The sequence below is a fragment of the Pleurodeles waltl genome, chromosome 2_2, assembly GCF_031143425.1.
Source record: "Pleurodeles waltl isolate 20211129_DDA chromosome 2_2, aPleWal1.hap1.20221129, whole genome shotgun sequence".
Classification (NCBI taxonomy): Eukaryota; Metazoa; Chordata; class Amphibia; order Caudata; family Salamandridae; genus Pleurodeles; species Pleurodeles waltl.
Genome location: NC_090439.1, coordinates 464290478 through 464316135, shown reverse-complemented (window position 1 = coordinate 464316135; position 25658 = coordinate 464290478). Strand labels below are relative to the sequence as shown.

At 47.2% G+C, this 25658-nt stretch overlaps 1 protein-coding gene across 1 annotated transcript in view; it reads left to right on the top strand.

Moving 5' to 3' along the window:
• ADGRE1 (adhesion G protein-coupled receptor E1) overlaps window positions 1-25658 on the top strand; it is a 675746-nt gene that overhangs the window by 44260 nt on the left and 605828 nt on the right. The window contains exon 2 of the mRNA XM_069219187.1: window positions 79-132. Coding sequence (XP_069075288.1) covers window positions 79-132 — 54 coding nt within the window. The remainder of the gene's footprint in view (window positions 1-78; window positions 133-25658) is intronic.

Here is a 25658-nt window from a genome sequence, read left to right as displayed (position 1 = left end):
CCCCTTAAACTAGAAAGTCACTGCTTTGCCCAAGCCTGCTCTAAAGTTTGCAATGTTTGTATTTTTTTTCTATTTCAGTATTACTTAATTACCTTCCGTTGACTTCGGCAAGTTCTTTGACAGCGGCACCTGGTAAGTTTTATTTATTTGTTTTTTCATACACTAAACATTCATGAGGGATATGAGGATTCTTTGGCTTTGTTTTTAGCTAAACCCTTACATTTTTAGATTTGCGTGTCCCAATTGTTAGTTTGAATTCATTTGAATTGCAAGTCAGAATCAAATGTTGTGGTGAGTAGGCAAGAGCCACTAAAAGACAGAGAACGCATCTTCAGTAGAGTGCAAGAACACAGCTCAGTGGGCCTTCCATACATGCAGACCTTTTATTATAAGAAGTAGATAAAATATTTCAGTTCATGCCTGTCTCAGGCCCTCATCGCAGTATGTCTTCCTGCTCCTGTCTCTCTTCATCCTTGTGTCAGTGCCTCTATGCCACAAAGCCGCCTAAGCACTTGATGTCATAAATGTTTGATTAAGTTGAATTGTGAATTGTGTATTTTACAGTGAACATCTAGCAAACAGACTTCTTGTTGCTGGGATAAGAGCTGAATGTGATGACTGAGGTGCTAATGAAAGGTCCATCACAAGGTCCATTCTGCAGGCCAGAGAAAAAGACTTGCAAAGAAAGAAAGTTCCTGAACTTCAGTGCTAAATCAGAGAAGGCACATGGGAAATACCTGGCAGCAACAGTCATGGGTTGTGATATTGGTACCCAATGAAATGTCATCACAAGCCTTTGATATATACTCACAAATATTCCCAAGTCACATACAAAGAGCAGAGCATTTTTTAATATTTTGCAATCTGCCCATGATATCATCATCACCACTAAATGCAGGCAGCAGCGCAGTAGATACGCCGCTGGCACGCCAAAGGCAAACCCGTCTGGGACCGTACTCAGTGCCATAACCCCTGGTCCTCCCTCCCCCGAAGATACACCATCTTCATGCTCTATACCGTTGATCCCGGACGCTGCAACAAACACTGCCATCTCGCTGACCCACGCCACACATTAGGACCCTTTACCTGCACCCACTGCCACGTCACCTACCACAGCACACGCACCAGCTGACTGACCAGCCCCACCCTGAACACACCAGAGACACCACCTGAACAAAAACACCAACCCACATGTGCCCTTCTCAACACACGCTCATTATGCAAGCATTCCACCTAATTATGGGACCTCTTCGCCACCCTTGCACCAACATCTTCTTCCTCACTGAGACTTGGTTCAAGCCCACATCCACCTCACGCATTGCCACAGCGATCCCCGACGGATATAAAATCACTCACCAGGCCTGCACCAACAACCCAGGAGAAGGAACAACCATCATCCACAAAGAGAACATACAGTGCACAACCACCACTGACAACACCACCACCCCCATTGAACATCTCATCTTCAAGATCTGCAAGGACGGCAAAACAACCATCAGAGGCATCCTCGCATACCAGCTTCTTCAACACCATTGCAGACTTCATTGCGCCCCTAGCCTTAAAGTCCAAGGACTACATCTTCCTCAGCGACGGAAATTTCCACTTCGACGACCCCAACAACAACAATACTGCACACCTCCTCAACAGTATGAGCAGCCTCGGACTGACCCAGATCGTCCACGACCCTGAACACTCCACAGGACACACACTGGACACCATTTTCACCTCCAGCATCTTTGTCAAATACCACCATGTTACAGAACTCACTTAGACCAATCACTCCATCATCCACTTCAGGATCTCCAGCCCTGGCACCTCTTCCTGCCCCCAGATGACCAGCACCCCCTAACAGAGGTGGAAGTAAATCTCAGAGACCAGCTGGGTGAATGCCCTCAACATCTCCAACCTTGCTACCACCACCAACCTTAAACAGGGAGTAAAAAACTTTAATGTCTGGATCATCAATTGCACCAACAGAATCCTCCCCATCAAGAGCAACAGCCAGAGAAAATCCTCCAAAACGGCCAGTTGGTACACCCAAGAACTCAGAACAGCGAAACGAGACAGCAAACAAATGGAGAGGCGCACCAGAAAAGACACCCCCAACAGAGAAGCCTTCAAGGCCTCCTTCAACCTGTATCACTTCCTCCTGATGGCAACAAAGAAGACAGCCTTTGCCAACATCGAAACCAGCACCAACAACACCAAGGATTTTTTCAACATTGTTAAGGAATTCTCCAACCCGGCTGCCAGCGAAAACAACATCACACCCTCCCAGCTGTGTGACAACCTTGCCCACTTCTTCCACGAGAAGATCGCAACCATATACAGAAACTTCGAACCCCAGCCCACACCTGCGAACTTCCGCGACAAATATGTCACCACCATAATCGACACAAAGCACATACTGACCACCTGAAACATTCTGTCCACCTAGGACATTACCTCCACCATGAAATCCATCTACTCAGGAGCTCCCATACGCCCATGGCCGGACTATGGCCCATATTTATACTTTTTTAGTGCCGCATTTGCATATTTTTTTTACGCAAAAGCGGACCAAACTTCCAAAATACAATTGTATTTTGTAAGTTAGCGCCATTTTTGTGTCAAAAAGCGGTGCAAATGTGGCGCTAAAAAAGTATAAATATGGGCCTATATCTTCAAACTTGAAAACCAAAGGATCAGCCAGGAACTCCCCACCCTGTCCAACACCTCTATCAACACTGCAACATTTTCCGACGCCTGGATACACGCCAAAGTCAGACCACTACACACAAAAAAATCCTCTGGACCCTGCGAACCCAAAAACCACTGGCCAATCTCCCTGCTCCCATTCCCAGTGAAGTTATTAGAAAAGATCATCAACAAGCAACTCATGACATACCTGGAGCAGAACCAACTGCTCGATGCCTCCCAATCCAGCTTCCGCAGCAATCACAGCACCAAAACTGCCCTCGTCGCAACCACCAATGACATCCAAACCCTCCTCGACCAAGGACAAACAGCACCTTTGATTCTCCTCGACCTCCTGGCAGCCTTCGACACCGTATCCCACCACATGCTGATCGAAAGACTCCACCATATTGGCATCCAAGGGGACATGTTCAGATGGATCACCTCTTTCCTCACCGAAAGAACCTAGAAGATCTACCTCCCACCTTTCACCTCTGAACCCAAGGAGATCACCTGCGGTGTCCTCCAGGGCTCATCCCTCAGCCCCTCACTTTTCAACACATATATGACCCCGCTGCCCAACATCGTTAGATTCCGGGGCCTCAACATAATTGCCTACGGAGATGAAGCCCAGCTCACCCTCTGAGTCACTGACGACCTCTCCACCCCCAGATCCAGTTTCCACAGATGCATGACAAGTGTCGCTGATAGGATGAAGAACAACTGCCTGCAGCTGAACACAGACAAGATGGAAGTACTGATCTTTGTCGACAGCAGCAACACATGGAATGACTCCTGGTGGCCATCATACCTAGGGCTCACACCCACTCCCGTCGACCACGCAAGAAACCTCAGAATCATCATTAACAACAAGTTCACCATGAAATCATAGATCAACACCGCCTCCTCCGCCTGCTTCCTCAATTTGCACATGCTATGTAAGATCTTCAAGTGGCTACCTTTACAGACGAGATGCACTGTGACACAGGCCCTCATCACCAGCTGACGACTATGACAACACCCTCTAAGTAAGAATCTCTGTGCACCTCCTACAGAAACTTCCAACAATTAAGGGCGCCGCAGCCAGACTCATCCTCGGCCTTCCTCGACGAATCCACATCACCCCCCCCCAGGCAACTCTACTGGCTCCTCATACAGAAAAGATGCCAATTCAAGCTGCTAAACCACGCACACAAGGCTCTACACAACCAAGGACACAGGTACGCTAACCAACTCCTGAACTCCCACCATCCGCCAAAAAGACTACACTTTGTCTCCCTTTCACTTGCCCATACTCCCTGCACCTACCGAGGCAGAAGTGAGGACACTTCTTGTCTAATGTAGCAGCAAAAACCTGGAACAGCATCCCCACACAACTCTGGACCATCACCTCACTTCCGGAACTTCGAATGGCCCTCAAGACCAGGCTGTACGAATAAGCCTCCAGGACCTACAAGCGCCTGGATACCCTATTGGGTGATTAGCCGCGCTTTATAAATCCATTGATTCTTTGGTCATCATCAACAACGATCTATATTTGGGTGTCAAAAACAATCATAAAAGTATATATACAAAAACAGGTAAAGAAATAAAATATACAGAGCTACAAATTCATACATTTACGACAAAAAAACAGCTGATTTGAGGAAGCTACCCATTCTGAAGCACACATCCTCATTTGGCAATATTTGTAAATAACGAAGGGCAACTCTACATTGCTTAAACTTATACATCCTTAAGACTGGTAATAAAAAGCCTAATCTTAAAGCGCTACAGAATTTACAAATTAAAATAAAATATAGCAGGGATTGAATGGAGGTGCCATCATAAGAACTACACTGCCCTGTTAACAATATTAATTCAGTCCGCTTTCGACTCATTGCAAAACGTAGCTGACCCGAGGGCCTGTGCAGCAGAACAGACTACCATCCAAACATTTACGTTCGCAATATCTCTGCACTGCTACTCTTGACCCTTACAGGGACAGAGGTCACAGGGCCAAAAACAGTGGCACATGATGAATGTAGCAACAGAGTGCGCGTGCATTAGTCCGTGGGAAAACGGTCTACATTGCCTGATTTCAGCAGCCTGCACAAGCATAGTGGAATCCACCAACTATTTATAGCTTACACTTTGCAAATCGGTACTGTCTACCCTTAGCTGGCAGAAACTATTCCTTGTTTGTGACCTCAAAAGTGGTTGCAAAGTGTTTGTGCACGCTCTTGGATTTCACAAAAGGAGTGCAACATTTTCTTGCCCCGTTACCTTGTAATTTAAAAGGTCTCCCAATGTGTGGATTGCAAATTATAATAGTATTTACGAATAACAATGGTCTATTTTCTTTTGCGAACTGGAACTTTGCATTTGCAAAGTCAGTTAAACTACCTGGGGAGTGTAAAGACTTTTGTGCATCAGACAGTATCTCTTTTAAGCTATAGTTCAAGTAAACTACACTAAAATAAGCCACACAGAAGAAAAGTGGAATCTTCTACCTGCAACTGTTTTAGAATTACGAACACAACCAGGTAAGGTAAGGCTGGAGACTATATACTGGGTGTGTGATTTTGGTGTTGGAGATGTCTACTGGAAGGCTTTTAGGAATTCCATATGCACCCTGTTAGAAATGGGGTCTTTGGTTGACAGTCAGGTTACCCCCTGTTCAAGCAAGGACCCTCACTCTAGTTAGGATAAAAGAGAATCACCCTCAGCTAACCCCTGCTTACCCCCTTGGTAGCTTGGCAGAGCAGTAGGCTTAACCTCAGAGTGCTGGGCGTAAAGTATTTGTACCAACACACACAGTAACTTAATGAAAACACTACAAAATGACACAACACCAGTTTAGAAAAATAGGAAATATTTATCTAGACAAAACAAGACCAAAACGACAAAAATCCAACATACACAAGTCAAGTTATGATTTTTTTAAAGGTTTAAAATAAAAAGAGTCTTTAGGTAGTTGTAACACCACACTAGCGCTGCTAGCGTGAAAATGTACCTGGTTTGCGGCAAAAATAACCCCGCACGGGCGGTGTGCGTCGAAAATAACCCTGCACGGGTATATGCGTCGAAAACAGCTCGGCACGGCGAGGCGCGTCAAAAAAGCCAGCCACGCGACGGTCCGAAAGTCCCGCGGCGCTGGTTGCGATCTCTCAGCCTTCGTCAGCGATGCTGCGCGTCGTTTCTCCTGCTCCGGGCGTCGATTCTCCGGTCGCGTTTCCTGCGGCGTCGTTTCTCAGCTGCGGAGCCGGCGTCGCGTCGTTTTCTCAGCCGCGATCGGATTCGCGTCGATCTTTTCTCCGCACGGCGCTCGGTGCGTGTATTTTTGTCCTTAGGCTGCCAGCCTCTCCTTTCAGGGTCCCAGGAACTGGAAGGGCACCACAGAGCAGAGTAGGGGTCTCTCCAGAGACTCCAGGTGCTGGCAGGAAGAAGTCTTTGCTATCCCTGAGACTTCAACAACAGGAGGCAAGCTCTACATCAAGCCCTTGGAGATTTCTTCTTCAAGATGGAAGGCACACAAAGTCCAGTCTTTGCCCTCTTACTCTGGCAGAAGCAGCACTGCAGGAAAGCTCCACAAAGCACAGTCACAGGCAGGGCAGCACTTGTTCCTCAGCTATCAGCTCTTCTCCAGGCAGAGGTTCCTCTTGATTCCAGAAGTGTTTCTAAAGTTTGTAAGTTTGGGTGCCCTTCTTATACCCATTTTAGTCTTTGAAGTCACCTTCCTTCAAAGGGGACTCACACCTTCTTGTGAAATCCTGCCTTGCCCAGGCAAGGCCTCAGACACACACCAGGGGGTTGGAGACAGCATTGTCAGAGGCAGGCACAGTCCTTTCAGATGAGAGTGACCACTCCACCCCTCCCTCCTAGCAGAGATGGCTAATCAGGAAATGCAGATCACACCCCAGCTCCCTTTGTGTCACTGTCTGGTGTGAGGTGAAAAACAACCCAACTGTCAAACTGACCCAGACAGGGAATCCACAAACAAGGCAGAGTCACAGAATGGTTTAAGCAAGAAAATGCTCACTTTCTAAAAGTGGCATTTTCAAACGCCCAATCTCAAAATCAACTTTACTAAAAGATGTATTTTTAAATTGTGAGTTCAGGGATCCCAAACTCCACCTGTCCATCTACTCTCTAGGGGAATCTACACTTTAATCATATTTAAAGGTAGCCCCCATATTATCCTATGAGAGAGAGACAGACCTTGCAACAGTGAAAACGAAATTGGCAGTATTTCACTGTCAGGACATATAAACCACATTACTATATGTCCTACCTTATCCATACACTGCACCCTGCCCTTGGGGCTACCTAGGGCCTACCTTAGGGGTGCCTTACATGTAAGGAAAGGGAAGGTTTAGGCCTGGCAAGTGGGTACACTTGCCAAGTCGAATTTACAGTGTAAAAATACACATACAGACACTGCAGTGGCAGGTCTGAGACATGATTACAGAGCTACTTATGTGGGTGGCACAACCAGTGCTGCAGGCCCACTAGTAGCATTTGATTTACAGGCCCTGGCACCTCTAGTGCACCTTACTAGGGACTTACTAGCAAATCAAATATGCCAATCATGGATAAACCACTTACATACAATTTAAACAGGAGAGCATATGCACTTTAGCACTGGTTAGCAGTGGTAAAGTGCTCAGAGTTGAAAAGCCAACAGCAACATGTCAGAAAAATATAGGAGGCAGGAGGCAAAAAAGTCTGGGGATGACCCTGCAAAAGCAAAAGTCCAACACGACCCTCTACCAGCCTAAAGCCAGGGGAGAACAATCAATACCTTGATGTACTTCCCTGATTGGGGCGATAGAACAGGGACCCAGGCCCACAACAGCAGGGGCATGTTCCAGTTCTACGCCTTCCTGACTCCAGTTGGATCCCTCTGTCCATACTCTCAGGGCCCACTAAGCTAACCCATGGGGAACCCTTCTCCACATCTACAGACACCATCTGTGCAACACCTAACTTTACTTTGCTCACAGATGTATTGCAATGGGCAGATAGTACCACCAGGGCCAACACAGTGGTGTTGCCCACTCCACCCCCGGGGTGTGACTCTCGTCCTCCCCCCCCCAGGGGCAACTCTGTCCACCAGGACAGCAAGCCACAGTGGCCCCAGACAACTGTCAGGGATGAGAGCCCGACCTCAGGCCTCTCTAACCATTGTGACTGTGGAGAGTGGGGGTGGTAGCCCCAGGTGCCTGGCACCCTTTGACCACTCTCTCTTCCACCAGGTCAGGGATGACAACCTGACCCTGGTCCTCCCCTCTGGGGCTCTGTACCCTTCCTGCAGAAGCGGCACCCCCAGAGTCAAAAACTGTCAGGGTGCTTGTAGAAGCAGTCCTGCACAATTCTTCCATCAGTGCAGGGATGTTAACCTGCAACTGATCCTCCAACCTGGGGTCTGTACCTTCAGGTTGGACCAGGGTCAGGGGTGAGGCTTCCCTCCCCCTGCCCTCTCTTCTGGGGTCCGGAACCACCCAACTAGGAGTGGCCCCCCCAGAAGACAACATGGTAGGGGCACTGTTAGCAGTAGCCCCTTCCTCCAGGTCAGGGGGGACACCCTTAACCTGGCCTCCCAATCTAGGGTCTGTACCCACAGACTGGATCACTGCCTGGCAACCCAGGACTTCCTGGGGGGCATACCTACCCCCTACCAGGTCAGAGTTTACCCTCTGAACCTGGTCATCCAACCCAGGGTCATCACCCTGCGGTTGAACCACTGCCTGGCACACCAGGACTTCCTTGGGAGCACACTTACCCCCCATCAGGTCAGAGTTTACCCCCTGAACCTGATCATTCAACCCAGAGTCACCACCCTGCGGTTGAACCATTGCCTGGCACACCAGGACTTCCAGGGGGGCACACTTACCCCCCTCAAGGGACACACTGTCCCGAAGGGCCACACAAGAGTCTGGCTGGCGCAGGTCTCCTGACCTCTGCCCATCTGACAGAGTCTGGATTCCCCCCAACCCAGAAATGGTCTCACCAAGGTCATTCATGGGGGGCTCTGCTCTCAGAGCTGACCCCTGACCCTCCAGGTTCTCCACTGGGGTCCGCAACCCCCTCTCAACCCTCTGTCTGGACTTCTGCACCCCCTCACTAGGAGTGGTACTGCCAGACACCAGAACTGGTGGGACGCTGGCTACAGCCGCCCCCCCAAGTTCTCCTGACACTGTGGGGTCTCCCTCAACAGATGGCCCTATGGTACAGGCTAGGCTCCCCTCCTGGGGTTCCCGCAGGGAACCCTCCAGGACCTGGGACCGGATCTCGGGCACCTTGGGCCTCAACCCACCCCCATTCCCTCTCCTCTGAGACTGGACATGGGGTCCCTCACCCATCCCACTACACTGGGACCTACCTGGGACACTACAATCCTTCCCTACCTCACCTGGTTGGGAACTACCTAGACCACTCCTCTCAGGAGCACCCCCAAATGCCTCTTCAGACTCTCTGGTACTCACCCAGAAGTCTGCCTCCATTGTAAGCTCCCTGGGGTCAGAGAACTCACACTCCACCTGGTGTTGGCATAGCTCTGGAAAATAAGGACTAGACATATGCTCTCCAGCAATTACATCACTCAGCCCCTCACATGAATTAACCAAAGTACCCTTCACCCAACCATCCAGTGACTCTGCTTTGACAAAGCACCCCACATCACCCTCCTGAGACTGGTGAGACAGTACCTGACTGTCCCTGACACTCAACCCACACTCTTCTGGGATGTTTTCACACTCCATAACCAGGACTTGTACCTGGGGGGAACCCCTCTCCCTGTCACTCTCACCTAGAGTCAGTAGAGTGTCCCTCCCACCGGTAGGAATATGACTCCCCATGCCAGTTCCCCAATCCACCTCAGGGACCCTGTGCATCACTGGAGCTACCTCATACCCCTGAACCTCCTGGCGTGTGTTAACTCCCTCCTTCAAGTAGGGCACCACCTCTCTGGGCACGTGTACTTCTGCAGCATCACTGGATATACAATTGTTGCTGCCACCATTCCAGCTGGACTCAGCCCTCATGACTTCCAGCTCTTTCAATTTAAGCTCGTAAGCATAAATCATTTTTTTAATCTCTAAGTCCCTCCTCCTTTCTGCCAGGGCTAAGGCTCTCTTCTCCTCGGCCCTCTTAAACCCTTCCAGACTCCGGATTCGAGCTAGGAGCCTATCATCTCTTTCTGTTCCCTCCTCAGGGCCACTGCCCTCCTCTTTGGAGTAAGCCTCCTCCTCAGAGTAGTTATCCTCCTCAGACTCATTTGGTGGTGTTGCCTGACAACGTTTCAATTCATCCTGAAGCAGGGCTGACTCAAGATCCTCCCTTCTGGATTCCTTGTTCACAGCCAGTCCCCTTTCCATGCAGAATGCTTTAAGCTGCCACTTTTTATACATAGATAGGTGCCAGAAATTGACTTCCATTTCTGCAAAGGCTTCACAACCAAAAAACAAAGTCCAAAAATATCATCAATACTTCCAGGAGGACATCAGAGAACAAAAAGCAGAATCACAAGACAAGTAGTATGTGGTCACGTAGTGGTCTGAGATCAAAACAGTAGTGTACACTTAATTACTGTATGTCAAGTACAAATACAAGTCCAAATCCCGACCGCTGGTCACCAATGTTAGAAATGGGGTCTTTGGTTGACAGTCAGGTTACCCCCTGTTCAAGCAAGGACCCTCACTCTAGTTAGGATAAAAGAGAATCACCCTCAGCTAACCCCTGCTTACCCCCTTGGTAGCTTGGCAGAGCAGTAGGCTTAACCTCAGAGTGCTGGGCGTAAAGTATTTGTACCAACACACACAGTAACTTAATGAAAACACTACAAAATGACACAACACCAGTTTAGAAAAATAGGAAATATTTATCTAGACAAAACAAGACCAAAACGACAAAAATCCAACATACACAAGTCAAGTTATGATTTTTTTAAAGGTTTAAAATAAAAAGAGTCTTTAGGTAGTTGTAACACCACACTAGCGCTGCTAGCGTGAAAATGTACCTGGTTTGCGGCAAAAATAACCCCGCACGGGCGGTGTGCGTCGAAAATAACCCTGCACGGGTATATGCGTCGAAAACAGCTCGGCACGGCGAGGCGCGTCAAAAAAGCCAGCCACGCGACGGTCCGAAAGTCCCGCGGCGCTGGTTGCGATCTCTCAGCCTTCGTCAGCGATGCTGCGCGTCGTTTCTCCTGCTCCGGGCGTCGATTCTCCGGTCGCGTTTCCTGCGGCGTCGTTTCTCAGCTGCGGAGCCGGCGTCGCGTCGTTTTCTCAGCCGCGATCGGATTCGCGTCGATCTTTTCTCCGCACGGCGCTCGGTGCGTGTATTTTTGTCCTTAGGCTGCCAGCCTCTCCTTTCAGGGTCCCAGGAACTGGAAGGGCACCACAGAGCAGAGTAGGGGTCTCTCCAGAGACTCCAGGTGCTGGCAGGAAGAAGTCTTTGCTATCCCTGAGACTTCAACAACAGGAGGCAAGCTCTACATCAAGCCCTTGGAGATTTCTTCTTCAAGATGGAAGGCACACAAAGTCCAGTCTTTGCCCTCTTACTCTGGCAGAAGCAGCACTGCAGGAAAGCTCCACAAAGCACAGTCACAGGCAGGGCAGCACTTGTTCCTCAGCTATCAGCTCTTCTCCAGGCAGAGGTTCCTCTTGATTCCAGAAGTGTTTCTAAAGTTTGTAAGTTTGGGTGCCCTTCTTATACCCATTTTAGTCTTTGAAGTCACCTTCCTTCAAAGGGGACTCACACCTTCTTGTGAAATCCTGCCTTGCCCAGGCAAGGCCTCAGACACACACCAGGGGGTTGGAGACAGCATTGTCAGAGGCAGGCACAGTCCTTTCAGATGAGAGTGACCACTCCACCCCTCCCTCCTAGCAGAGATGGCTAATCAGGAAATGCAGATCACACCCCAGCTCCCTTTGTGTCACTGTCTGGTGTGAGGTGAAAAACAACCCAACTGTCAAACTGACCCAGACAGGGAATCCACAAACAAGGCAGAGTCACAGAATGGTTTAAGCAAGAAAATGCTCACTTTCTAAAAGTGGCATTTTCAAACGCCCAATCTCAAAATCAACTTTACTAAAAGATGTATTTTTAAATTGTGAGTTCAGGGATCCCAAACTCCACCTGTCCATCTACTCTCTAGGGGAATCTACACTTTAATCATATTTAAAGGTAGCCCCCATATTATCCTATGAGAGAGAGACAGACCTTGCAACAGTGAAAACGAAATTGGCAGTATTTCACTGTCAGGACATATAAACCACATTACTATATGTCCTACCTTATCCATACACTGCACCCTGCCCTTGGGGCTACCTAGGGCCTACCTTAGGGGTGCCTTACATGTAAGGAAAGGGAAGGTTTAGGCCTGGCAAGTGGGTACACTTGCCAAGTCGAATTTACAGTGTAAAAATACACATACAGACACTGCAGTGGCAGGTCTGAGACATGATTACAGAGCTACTTATGTGGGTGGCACAACCAGTGCTGCAGGCCCACTAGTAGCATTTGATTTACAGGCCCTGGCACCTCTAGTGCACCTTACTAGGGACTTACTAGCAAATCAAATATGCCAATCATGGATAAACCACTTACATACAATTTAAACAGGAGAGCATATGCACTTTAGCACTGGTTAGCAGTGGTAAAGTGCTCAGAGTTGAAAAGCCAACAGCAACATGTCAGAAAAATATAGGAGGCAGGAGGCAAAAAAGTCTGGGGATGACCCTGCAAAAGCAAAAGTCCAACACACCCCTTTTACTGAGAACATACCTTTGTCCTGCACTTAGAAATAGTCTGTCCCTCGATGTGTGGCATCTTTAAGCTGTGTTGGCCTAGATGAGATATTTTGTCTCACGTTCGCTGATGGATTCTTGTGCATTGTCCCAGTACTGTTCGGAGCAATATTTCTTCTGCAGAGAAATGGTACTCAAAGAAGCTGATAGATTTTTAGGAAACTCAAACTTTTCTTTATGCAGCGTCAGCTTGTAGTCTCTTGAGCACGTTCCTTACTTGCTGTTAATGATCTTTCTGAGTCGTTGCATGGGTCAAAATATTGTCTGACATTTTGAGCACTCCTGAAAATCGGGTTAGCACACCTTGTACTGTTGAGCTGTTACCAATGTGTCATAGGTATTAGGTGGTCTAGGCGCATGGAGAGTCTTTGATCGTTAGATATTTCTGACACGCCGAGGTGCAATAGGACAAGGGGTTTTCTGCCATTCTGGCCTGGCCCACAGGCTGGATGGCTGCTTCAGTCTGTTGAGGGTGGCTCTGGCTGATCTCATGAACAGTGCTGTCTGCTATGGATCGGGGTTTCAGGCCCTGTCCTTTGTCCCCAGTTGTTTTGTTGCAATACATGACCTGGTCCTCACCGCAACTGAAAATGGAGCAAACTCTGGGAGGTAGTGTTAATGCAATTTATTCCTTAACTACTGTCCACTCCAACCAGACCCAACCCTTGCTGTAAGTTAGATTGCCTCACTGTCAGCCGAGACCATCTGAATCACAACAACTATGAACAAAAGGATACATCAGCAAATCCTCCTAGGCCCATAAAATAGTTTCAACCAACTGGCTTACAGCCCACAGAGGTCAGCACACTGCCCACTGCTATACATTTGCACCAAATGAGCAAAAGAAACGATCATAAAAGCAATCACAACTGATCATGAGGAGAACTATGCAGCATTTTTAACTTTTGAGATTTTGCCTCATCTAATCATGGCTAAGCGAGGCACTGGTTTTCATCACAAACCCTGCTAATGCTGCTCCGAAAGACGACAGTCTCCATTCGAGCCCTAGTCATCTCTGAAAACCGAGCCATGATGGCAACCTGTGCTTGCTGAGGCGAGACACAAAGAGACACAAAGCAGTAGGTAGGTCACTGTCTGACCAGAACAAGGTTGAGCTGACAGACTTAGGGCCATATTTATACTTTTCGACGCACAACTGCGCCAACGCAGTTGTGCGTCAAAAAATCTAACGCCATTCTGAAGCGCCATGCGGGCGCCGTATTTATTCAATGACGTTAGCCGCCGTTAGCCGGCGGAGCTGCCTGGTGTGCGTGAAAAAAAATTACGTACACCAGGCAGCGCCGGCGTAGGGGAATATGGAGCTTGGGCGCCAAAAAATGGGGCAAGTCAGGCTGAGGCAAAATTTTCGCCTCAACCCGATTTGCGCAATTTTTTTTGACTCCCAACCCCCATTGAAATGACTCCTGTCTTAGCAAAGACAGGAGTCATGCCCCTTGCCCAATGGCCATGCCCAGGGGACTTCTGTCCCCTGGGCATGGTCATTGGGCATAGTGGCATGTAGGGGGGCACAAATCAGGCCCCCCTATGCCACACAAAAAAAAAAAAAGAATCACTTACCTGAACTTACCTTATGTTCCCTGGGATGGGTCCCTCCATCCTTAGGCGTCCTCCTGGGGTGGGCAAGGGTGACAGGGGGGGTCCCTGGGGGCATGGGAGGGCACCTCTGGGCTCCTTCCGAGCCCACAGGTCCCTTAACGCCTGCCCTGACCAGGCGCTAAAAAACGACGCAAAAGCGGCTGGACGTCATTTTTTTTTACCTGCCCACTCCCGGGTGTGATTTTTGCCCGGCAGTGTAAATACGGCGCACATGCCTCGGAGTCAATTTTTTAGACGGGAACGCCTACCTTGCATATCATTAACGCAAAGTAGGTGTCCACGCTAAAAAATGACGCAAACTCCATGGACTTTGGCGCTAGACGCGTCTAACGCCAGAGTATAAATATGGAGTTCGTTTTGCGTCAAATTTGCGTACAAAAAAACGATGCAAATCCGGCGCAAATGGAGTATAAATATGCCCCTTAGTATCACCCTTTTCTCCAACCCCCCACATGTTCAAACCTTTATTTTAGATCCAGAGGCTGTAGACTTGTCATGTGCATATGAGATGGAACTGTTCTTCCCCTCTTAACCTTCCTCTCAGATATTTTCACATTCATTTCTAGAAAGGAATTACATTTTAGGCCGAGAGAAATACAAGCAGTTTAGCTAAAGCCTCGGAATAATGAGTGGACGCACACTTACCCTGCTGCCGCTGGCATTGCCAGGGCAACAGCGTGGTACGGATTTTGTAGAAAACACGTTTTATTTGGCCATACCAATGCTAAAAACTTTATATGAAACATTATTGACAATGTACAATAACAGCTACAGTGTGGGTTACATGGAGTAAACAGTGTCAGTTTTATCTATTGATCCTGAGACTTCAAGAACGCATTTAACAGACTGGCTACATATCAATGATGGAAAATAACAAGAGGTATACAATGTATCAGAACAAATCAAACAGTTAAACAACCTTTATAATCCTGCAAACAACAGAAAAATGTTAAGTACAAAGTAAAGTGAAAACTCAGCAAGAATTACATCTGAGTATATGTTTGAGTGCCATTCATGTCATTTTAGTCCCCTCCACCTGATGCGCTTCTATGCAGCTCTGGCCAATGTTCAAAGGCTCTGAAAATAAAGTATCACATGGCCTTTAAAAGTTAGCACTTTCTAAATTTACTGTTTCGATGAAGGGTCCAAAAATCTTCCTCTTTATCACGTAGTCCTCTGTGATGTGAAGCCCCTCTGGGGATTTCTGACAGCTAGTTTGTTTTGGAAGGTAGAGCTTGCCTCCAGTTGAAGCCCTGCTTGACAACTAAGAGGATAAAGACTAAATGGATTTTTTTCAGCAGTCCATATCGGCTACCTCCGCTACCCACTCTGCAACAGCCCGACTACTGTATTGAAAACATCTCACTGCAGCACGGAATTTTCATCAATAGTGGTACTGCCAAGGTCACTGGGTCGCTTTCAGTGAAAAATCACTGCTGAACAGGCCCAGGATTCATAAAGTATTTATTTGTCAGAAACAAGTCCCCAAAGCTGAGGATATGCAATGACTTTTCCATCTGTACGCTGGCAAGATATGGGCTTTCTTACCTTCAATTTCCATGTGAGGAAGAAACACTGAACTATGAATGCCCGCCCTAAAAAATGTGGGTCTTCCGATGTTCTTTATCCTGAGGTTGTGATGATGAATTGTCTGTTGGCCAAACTTTTCCAATAAGAGTCCACCAAGACTCTTATGTCAGAAACAGACATTTCCTCTGTTTTTAAATGAGGCAGAGTATCGCAGGGCATGCCCTAAGTGTCTTTATATATATTGTTGGGGCATCTCTCTGAATTGGCAAAGAGCTGTGCTGGCAGTATTTGGGAAGTGTGCTCCTCTGCTGTCCTCTATTTTACGTCGTTTGTTAATAAATGTACAGGTTTGGACCGGCCCATTGAATACAAAGGGAACCTAGGGGCCTATTTATAGGCCCCTAGCGCCACCTTGTGCCACATTAACGTCATTTATTTTGATTTGAATGTGGCTCAACGAGGCCAAAAATCCTGTGCCGTATTTACAGGGTGGTCTTCTATTTTACGGCCCATTGAATACAGAGGGAACCTAGGGGCCTATTTATAGGCCCCTAGCGCCACCTTGTGCCACATTAACGTCATTTATTTTTATTTGAATGTGGCTCAACGAGGCCAAAAATCCCGCACCGTATTTACAGGGTGGCACAAAGCATTCATTACGTCACTCTGTAACCCTTGGCACTACATTATGCTTGCTCCAGGCATAATGTATGCAAAGGGGCCGTTCACCCGCTAGGGGAGCCGGTAAAATGGTTCAAGGAAATCTATGGGATTTCCTTGTGCCATTTATTACAGCACTTTTAACGCCTGCTCACAGCAGGGTTTAAAAGGGAGCTTCCATTCTTTAGAATGGGCCCCTATGTACTCTGCAGGAGTCGCGCCAATATTTTGGCGCAACTCCTGCAGAGTACATCAATAGCATCATAAAAAATAACACTATTGCCCCCTACCCTGCGTTATGGTGCACCGTATTTTAAATACAGCACACACATGGTGGCGGTGGGGGGGGGCTAGGGAGCGCAGAGAAAGTGGCACTGCACTCGGAGCAGCGCCACTTTCCATAAATCTTCTCCCAAATGTGTATTCTCTGTATCTCCAGAATCAACCCTTTTCAATGCACAGGTGATCATCAGCACGGACCTTAATTCACAAAATTTACAGAGTAGCAGAAGTAGGATGTTCATGCTAGTTGCTGGAAGACAATCTGCAGTTTGGACATGTGTCGCGACTCATCATTCCAGATACTTGACCACTTCGAATTGAGTGAGATTTCGCTTTGTTGATCGATAAAACTGGTGCAGTTGCTCACATTGCATTGTGGAATGAAATATAATAAACACCCTGATGAAGGACACCTTCATAAGGGACACGCGACCGAAATGCATTGAAAATAAACAATAAATTAACAATGAGTATAAAACGACTTACATGCAAGACATTTTTTGAAATTTAAGAGATATAGACAATGAAGATTGTTATAGACGAATGGAAAGTACACCATGCAGTGATGAAATAAATGAATTCTAATTGAATGAAAATCATGGTATATAAGTTTTAATTTGATGGAAGTTTCTCAAACAAAGACATGCATTTGTGGGAATACTTATCTCTCGAAAATTGGCATGAACACCCTAGCATGCACAGCCCTTAAACCCGAGAGTGCGCCTGGATAGCATGTTGTGATGGATTAAAGTGATAAACCTTAATGGAAACTATTGGGTTATGCAATTTAGGAACCTGCAATACTAAAGAGTAGCTAGAGTGACATAATGCAAATTTTGACATTAGGCACATGCAAGGTTTCCTTTTCAACTGTTGAATCTTGCTACTTGCTGGCATTTGGTTTTATGATTACATAATGCCCGAGATTATGCTGTAGTGCCACTTTGCTAAACAAAATTTTGTTTGGGTAAAAATCCTGTCAGGATAGCACAAAAAATTGATGAAATAACTGCTAATTATATGCACAATTTCTCACTATTTTTAGTGTAAAATGCCTCCTCGCTCCCATTTTATACATGGGGTACCATATCATCATATGTGTTCTAATACGTAATTCTGCATAATGTTTGGCACTTCTTTTAGTTTTCTCAGATAAAATCACGAACAGTTGGCTGGGGTTAAAACATCCCCAATGAGATCAGAAGTTTGATTTCTTGCACTAGGCTAAACCCCTCGACAGTCTCCTATTTGCTTATGAATGGGCAGAGAAAGGGCAGAGAAAGGGCAAGTAGTGGCACCTGCAGAAAAAAACAGCTTTATTTAACCATGCTCATATGCTGTTTATTTCGCCCTCTGCGTGACCTCTAATAACAGAGGTTGCAAAGGCATTGCCATGGGAAACAGGACAAGCCATGGGCACCAGCATCTAACCTGCAACCTCTTACTAATGTAAGTGACCACTGGTCCTTTCTTTGTGCAATCCCAGGGTCTGACGTTTCAAAAGATGCTATCTAGCTATTGGGTCAACTGGAGTATAAGGGAAAATATATTTTTTTTAAATTGAAAAAGAGAAGTGGAGAAAAGCAGAACAGATGGCTCACACGATAAGATAATGGGCGTGTAAACGTTTTCATAATCTTTGTAAAAGCACAGGTAGTGAGTGAAGAACTCACTATGGACGATTCATTTACCCCAGTTATTGGAAAAGCACATAGAAAGACATCTAGCATTAGATGATTATTTGTTTAAATCCAGACAGCAAGTTGTTTTTTATTGGAAATGATGAATGGTAAAATAGTTGTTTTTATCTTGGGGTTTCCCCCTCACTCCCCATCATATTTAATTAGCTTTCAGTAGAGAGAATCAAAATAGTTATGGATGCCCTTCTGAAAATGTTCCATCAATAAATGCTTATAGTGTGCTGTGTGGATTTTGTAGTTTTCTGATACTGATAATCTATTGATGACATGTGTTATCAAACACCGACAGCCAGCTGTGCACCATCAGCTACATTAACATTTAGATCAATGGACCATTGAAAATGTTGATTTCGCAATGGTCTGTTGATGTTAATGGCGCATGTACATTCGTAACCAGAGCCATAGAATTAAGGTCCTACTTGAGTCATTTTCCTGAAATATTGCCACCACTCTGGAACTGTGCATGACAAACTATGGGCAAATTTAAGAGCCCCTAGCGTCTCCTTGTGCCACATTAGTGTTATTTTTGTTTCCCTAATGGGGCCCAATGAGGCCAAAATTTCAGCGCCAAATTTACAAAGTGGCGCAATGCATGCATTGCTCCACTTTGTAACCTTTTGTGCTAAATTATGCCTGCGCCAGTGTAGGAAAGTAGCCTCTTTCTAGCCTTGTTACCCCCACTTTTGGCCTGTTTGTGAGTATTTGTCTGGGTGTTTTTACTGTCTCACTGGGATCCTGCTAACTAGGACCCCAGTGCTCATAGTGAAAACCCTATTTGTCAGTGTGTTTTATATGTCTCACTGAGATCCTGCTAGCCATAGCTCATAGTTTGTGGCCTGAATGTGTTCCCTGTGTGGTGCCTAACTGTGTCACTGAGGCTCTGCTATTCAGAACCTCAGTGCTTATGCTCTCTTTGCTTTTAAAATTGTCACTACAGGCTAGTGACCATTTTTACCAATACTGATTGGCACACTGCAACACCCTTATAATTCCCTAGTATATGGTACCTAGGTACCCAGGGTATTGGGGTTCTAGGAGATCCCTATGGGCATTTCTTTTGCCACCCATAAGGAGCTCAGACCATTCTTACACAGGACTGCCACTGCAGCCTGAGTGAAATAACGTCCACATTATTTCACAGCCATTTTACACTGCACATAAGTAACTTAGAAGTCACCTATATGTCTAACCCTCACCTAGTGAAGGTTAGGTGCAAAGTTACTAAGTGTGAGGGCACCCTGGCACTAACCAAGGTGCTCCCACATAGTTCAGGGCAATTTCCCTGGACTTTGTGAGTGCGGGAACACCATTACACGCGTACACTACATATAGGTCAAAACCTATATGTAGCTTCACAATGGTAACTCCGAATATGGCCATGTAACATGTGTAAGATCATGGAATTGTCCCCCCATGCCAAATCTGGTATTGGGGTGCCAATCCCATGCATCCCCGGGGCTCCAGCATGGACCCCGGGTACTGACAAACTAGCTCTCTGGGGTTTTCACTGCAGCTACCGCTGCTGCTAACCCACAGACAGGCTTCTGCTCTCCTGGGGTCTGGGCAGCCCAGTCCCAGGAAGGCAGAACAAAGGATTTCCTCTGAGAGAGGGTGTTACACCCTCTCCCTTTGGAAATAGGTGTTAAGGGCTGGGGAGGAGTAGCCTCCCCCAGCCTCTGTGGCCTCCTTACATAAGCCAGTCTACACTGGTTCAGGGATCCCCCAGCCGCTGCTCTGGCGTGAAACTTGACAAAGTAAAGGCGAGTGACCACTCCCCTGTCCATCGCCACCCCAGGGGTGGTGCCCAGAGCTCCTCCAGTGTGTCCCAGATCCCTGCCATCTTGAATTCAGGGGTGTGAGGGCACAATGGAGACCTCTGAGTGGCCAGTGCCAGCAGGTGACGTCAGAGACCGCTCCTAATAAGTGCTTACCTGACTAGGTGGCCAATCCTCCTCTGAGGGCTATTTAGGGTCTCTCCTTTGGGCTTCTCTTCAGATAATGAATGCAAGAGCTCACCAGAGTTCCTCTGCATCTCCCACTTCGACTTCTGCCAAGGATCAACCGCTGACTGCACCAGGACGCCTGCAAAACTGGAACAAAGTAGTAAGAAGACTACCAGTGACATTGTAGCGCCTAATCCTGCTGGCTTTCTCAACTTTTTCCTGGTGGTGCATGCTCTGGGGGCTGTCTGCCTTCACCCTGCACTGGAAGCCAAGAAGAAATCTCCTGTGGGTCAATGGAATTTTCCCCCTGCTAATGCAGGGACCAAAATTCTGCTTCACCAGTCCTCTTGGTCCCCTCTCATCTTGACGAGCGTGGTCCCTGGAACACAGGAGCTAGATCCAAGTGACCACGACAGTCCAGTGGTCCATCTGTCCAAATCTGGTGGAGGTAAGTCCTTGCTTCCCCACGCCAGACAGTAATCCTGTGAACTTCATGAACTGCAGCTGCTAGGGCTTCTGTGCACTTTTGCAAGGAATCCTTCATGCACAGCATAGCCCAGGTCCCCAGCACTCTGTCCTGCATTGCTCAACTCGCTGAGTTGACCACCGGCTTCGTGGGACCCTCCTTTGTAGTGTTGAGACAACCACTGTGCACAGTTTTCTTGAACCTGTGTTCAAGTGCTTCTGCGGGTGCTGCCTGCTTCTGCATAGGCTCTCTGTGTTGCTGAGCACCCCCTCTGTCTCCTCCTCCAACGGGCGACCTCCTGGTCCTTCCTGGGCCCAGGCAGCACCCATTTCCTTCAACTGCAACCTTTGCAGCTAGCAAGGCTTGTTTGCAGTCTTTCTGCGTGGAAGCAACTCTGCGTCCTCCAGCACACCATGGGACATCTTCTGTGCAAAGAAGAAGTTCCTGGCATCTTCCGTTGTTGCAGAATCTTCAGCTTCTTCCACCCAGAGGCAGCCATTTTGCACCTTCATCCGGGGTTTAGTGGGCTCCTGCCCCCCCTGGACACTTTTGTGACTCTTGGACTTGGTCCCCTTGCTTTGCAGGTCCTCAGGTCCAGGAATCCGTCTTCAGTGCTTTGCAGTCTGTTGTGGTCTTTGCAGAATCTCCTATCACAACTTTAGTGTGTTTCTGGGGAAGTAGGGTCACTTTACTCCTACTTTTCAGGGTCTTGGGTGGGGTATCTTGGACACCCTTAGTGTTTTCTTACACTCCCAGCGACCCTCTACACACTACACTAGGCCTGGGGTCCCTAAGTGGTTTGCATTCCATTTTCTTAGTATATGGTTTGTGTTGCCCCTAGGCCTATTGCATCCTATTTTATTCTACAGTGTTTGCACTACTTTTCTAACTGTTTATTTACCTGATTTTGGTTTGTATGTATATTTTACTTACCTCCTAAGGAAGTATATCCTCTGAGATATTTTTGGCACATTGTCACTAAAATAAAGTACCTTTATTTTTTGTAACTCTGAGTATTGTGATTCTTATGATATAGTGCTATATGATATAAGTGGTATAGTAGGAACTTTGCATGTCTCCTAGTTCAGCCTAAGCTGCTCTGCTATAGCTACCTCTTTCAGCCTAAGCTGCTAGAACACTACTAATCTACTAATAAGGGATAACTGGACCTGGCACAAGGTGTAAGTACCATCAGGTACCCACTATAAGCCAGGCCAGCCTCCTACAGCCAGGCACAATGTATGCAAAGGGGGCATTCCCCCATTAGGGAGGCCGAAAAAAATGGCACAAAGAAATCTAAAAGATTTGTTTGTGTCAATTTTTTAGGCACTTTTAACACCTGCTCAGAGCAGGTGTTAAAAGGAGGCACACCTTTGGACCAGATTTAAGAGCCCCTAGCACCTCCTTGCGCCACATTAGCTTCAAGTTTTTTGGGCTAATGTGGCCCGAAGAGGCAAAAATCACTGCGCTGAATTTGCAAAGTGGCGCAATGCATGCATTGTGCCACTTTGTAATCTTTTGTGCTACATTATGCCTGCACCAGGCATAATGTATGCAAAGGGGGTGTTCCCCGTTGGGGGGAGGCGCAGAAACTGGGGCAAAGAAATCTAAGAGATTTCTTTCCATCATTAATTTTGTCACTTTTAATGCCTGCTCAGAGCAGGCGTTAAAAGGAGGCTCACCATTATTTATAATGGGCCTCAATGAGCTTTGCAGGATTAGCGTCAACATTTTTGATGCTAGTCCTGCAAAGCTCCGAACTAGTGTCAAAAATGTTGACGTTAGTTCCCCTAAATACCACCATGGTGCTCATATCTTAGATATGGCGCACACATGGTGGCGTTAGGGGAACGCTAAGGGGAGCAAGAAAAGTGGCACTGCACAGAGTGCAGCGCCACTTTTCTTAAATCAGGCCCATTGTTTGCAATGGGCCTCAATGGGCTTTGCAGGATTAGCACTAAAAAGCTCCGAACTAGTGTAAAAAATTATGACACTAGTTCCCTAACTTCCACCATGGGGTGCCATATTTTAAATACGGCGCACACATGGTGCTGTTAGGGGGGTGCTAATGCAGCACCACTTTTCATAAATCTGCCCCTATATATTTTCATCTCAAACAATCGCCATACACTAGAAAAGGTCATGTTCTGGTCTTTCTGTCCATTCATTTGGCGGCCCCAATAGAGGAGACCCTAAACACATCCTTGCTTCTGCTTCAGAAGGCACCGGCCTATATGATGAGCCACAGAGCTGACGTGGATTGTGACGGTTGAAGGGCATTAGGGAGGCTCTGTCTTTACCCGAGAATGTCACAGCTAAAGCAGCACTGCCTGTAGATTGTGCCATTTTTTGGAAAATGTGCTTGGTGCATATGAAGCTAAGACACAACTGTTTCCAGTGGGAATTTGCATGTCCACAAATTCTGCCTCAGCCTTAATTCGAGGACAAATCCCCCATACTGAGACAGCAGCTGGGCTCTTTGATATCAATCAATCAATCAATCAATCATTTATTTTACAGTGCACTTTTCACCCATAGGGTCTCAAGGCACTGAGGGGTGTGTCCTCAGAGATCAGTTGAAGAGCCAGGTCTTGAGGTACTTCCTGAACTGAGGCAGTAATGGCGACTGTCTGAGGTGAGGAGGTAAGGTGTTCCAACCTCTTGCTGCCATGTATGAAAAAGATCTTCCTCCAGCCAAGGACTTCTTCATGCGGGGTACGTTGGCTAGCAACTGCTGGGACAAGCGGAGAGTTCTGGAAGGGACGTACCAGGTGATGCGGTTGTTGAGGTAGCTCGGTCTGCTGTCATGGAGGGCTCTGTAGGCGTCTATGAGGAGTTTAAAGTTGCTCCTCTTCTCGACGGTGAGCCAGTGGAGGTTTTTCAGGTGTTCTGTTATGTGTTCTCGGTGAGGGATGTCTAGGAAGAGTCTGGCGCGGCGTTCTGGATTAGTTGAATTTTTTCAGGTTCTTCTTGGAAGTTCCGGCATAGAGGGCATTGCCGTAGTTATGAAAAAACAGCATTGCCGTAGATATGAAAAAAATCATGGGATAGCATATGAAAAAAATCATAGTTAACGCATCTTTGCTTTTGAGAAATAACTACAAGCTAAGTAAAGCTAGAAGCAATGAAGTCATAACTATTTAAAACAGGCGTGCTAGCAAAATCAAAGTTTGGCTAAGCATTAAAGGAAAATCTCAGGATGGTACCACGTAAAAGCAAGGGGGCGTGCGAAAACCAAGTATTTGCAAATACAGTAGGTTTCACCTTGCCCAGCCTGAGGGCTGATTAAACATGTACACTATGCTACACTGCATGAAATGCTCATTGCAATTGCTCCTGTCACTCTTCTCCTAGTCTGTGAGGGTTCCCTCAGATGAAGTTAAAGAAGATGGAGTGCTTGTAAATAAGCAACATCTTCACAATAGTGTGCATGCTCACCCTGGCTCTGCCCTTGTCCTGAACCCTGAGAAGGATGGATTTGGAAAGGGGTTCAGAGAAGCATGCATTCTATTGGGCCTGTGGAATCGAAGGAGCAGGGTCTGGTGCTTAACAATTTTAACACAATAGGTTACACTTAGGTTACAAGGACTGCAAGTCCAAGAGTTTAGTCATAAATTGAGAGCCAGGGCTAGAACATGGTTTGGCTGATGACATTGAGTCATTACTAGGCATACTTACAATTTACAATGTCCCCAACAGTACTTCCCCTTGGTTCCCCACATCACTCTCTATCCACTTGTAGACCCCTCTCACTCACCTACTGCCCTCATTGGGGTATTCATACGATTCACATTAATATCACCCTCCTTCAGCACTGCTCACCTCGCCAAAGCTTGTTATGCTCCCCTCTCCCCCGGTGTCCTTCACCTAGTTGTCCATCAATGGTGTGCATCAGTGCATCTGCACCTGTGAACTTCCACCACCGCCATGAGATTTCAATGTCTTAGGCCCGTATTTATACTTTTTGACGCTAAACTGCGCTAACGCAGTTTAGCGTCAAAAATTTTTGCGCCGGCTAACGCCATTCTGAAGCGCCATGCGGGCGCCGTATTTATTGAATGGCGTTAGCCGGCGCAAGCAGACCAGCGCTGCCTGGTGTGCGTGGAAAAAAAACACGTACACCAGGCAGCGCCGGCGTAGGGAAAAATGGCGTTAGGGCGTCTTAAAAATGGCGCAAGTCAGGTTGACGCTAAAAAATCGTCTTAACCCGATTTGCGCCATTTTAAACGACGCCCAGACGCCATTTACATGACTCCTGTCTTAGTAAAGACAGGAGCCATGCCCCCTTGCCCAATGGCCATGCCCAGGGGACTTCTGTCCCCTGGGCATGGTCATTGGGCATTGTGGCATGTAGGGGGGCACAAATCAGGCCCCCCTATGCCAAAAAAAATAATAAAAAAATAAAAAATGATACTTACCTGAACTTACCTTAATGTCCCTGGGGTGGGTCCCTCCATCCTTGGGTGTCCTCCTGGGGTGGGCAAGGGTGGCAGGGGGGGTCCCTGGGGGCATGGGAGGGCAGCTGTGGGCTCATTTTGAGCCCACAGGTCCCTTAACGCCTGCCCTGACCCAGGCGTTAAAAAGTGGCGCAAATGCGGGGTTTTCTGCCCCGCCAACTCCCGGGCGTGATTTTTGCCCGGGAGTATAAATACGACGCATTTGCGGCGCAGTCATTTTTTTGGACGGGAACGCCTACCTTGCATCTCATTAACGCAAGGAAGGCGTTCACGCAAAAAAATGACGCTCTTTACTCATACTTTGGCGCTAGACGCGTCTAGCGCCAAAGTATAAATATGGCGTTAGTTTTGCGCCGAATTTGCGTCGAAAAAAACTACGCTAATTCGGCGCAAACGGAGTATAAATATGCCCCTTAGTGTACTAGCCTGTGAACATTAGGTGCCCCTTATCTCTTTCAGGCCTTTGGGTGCTCTCATGAATAGGTATATTTGCACATACCCAGGTCCAGCAGGGCTCCACGGATAAGCAGGAGCAG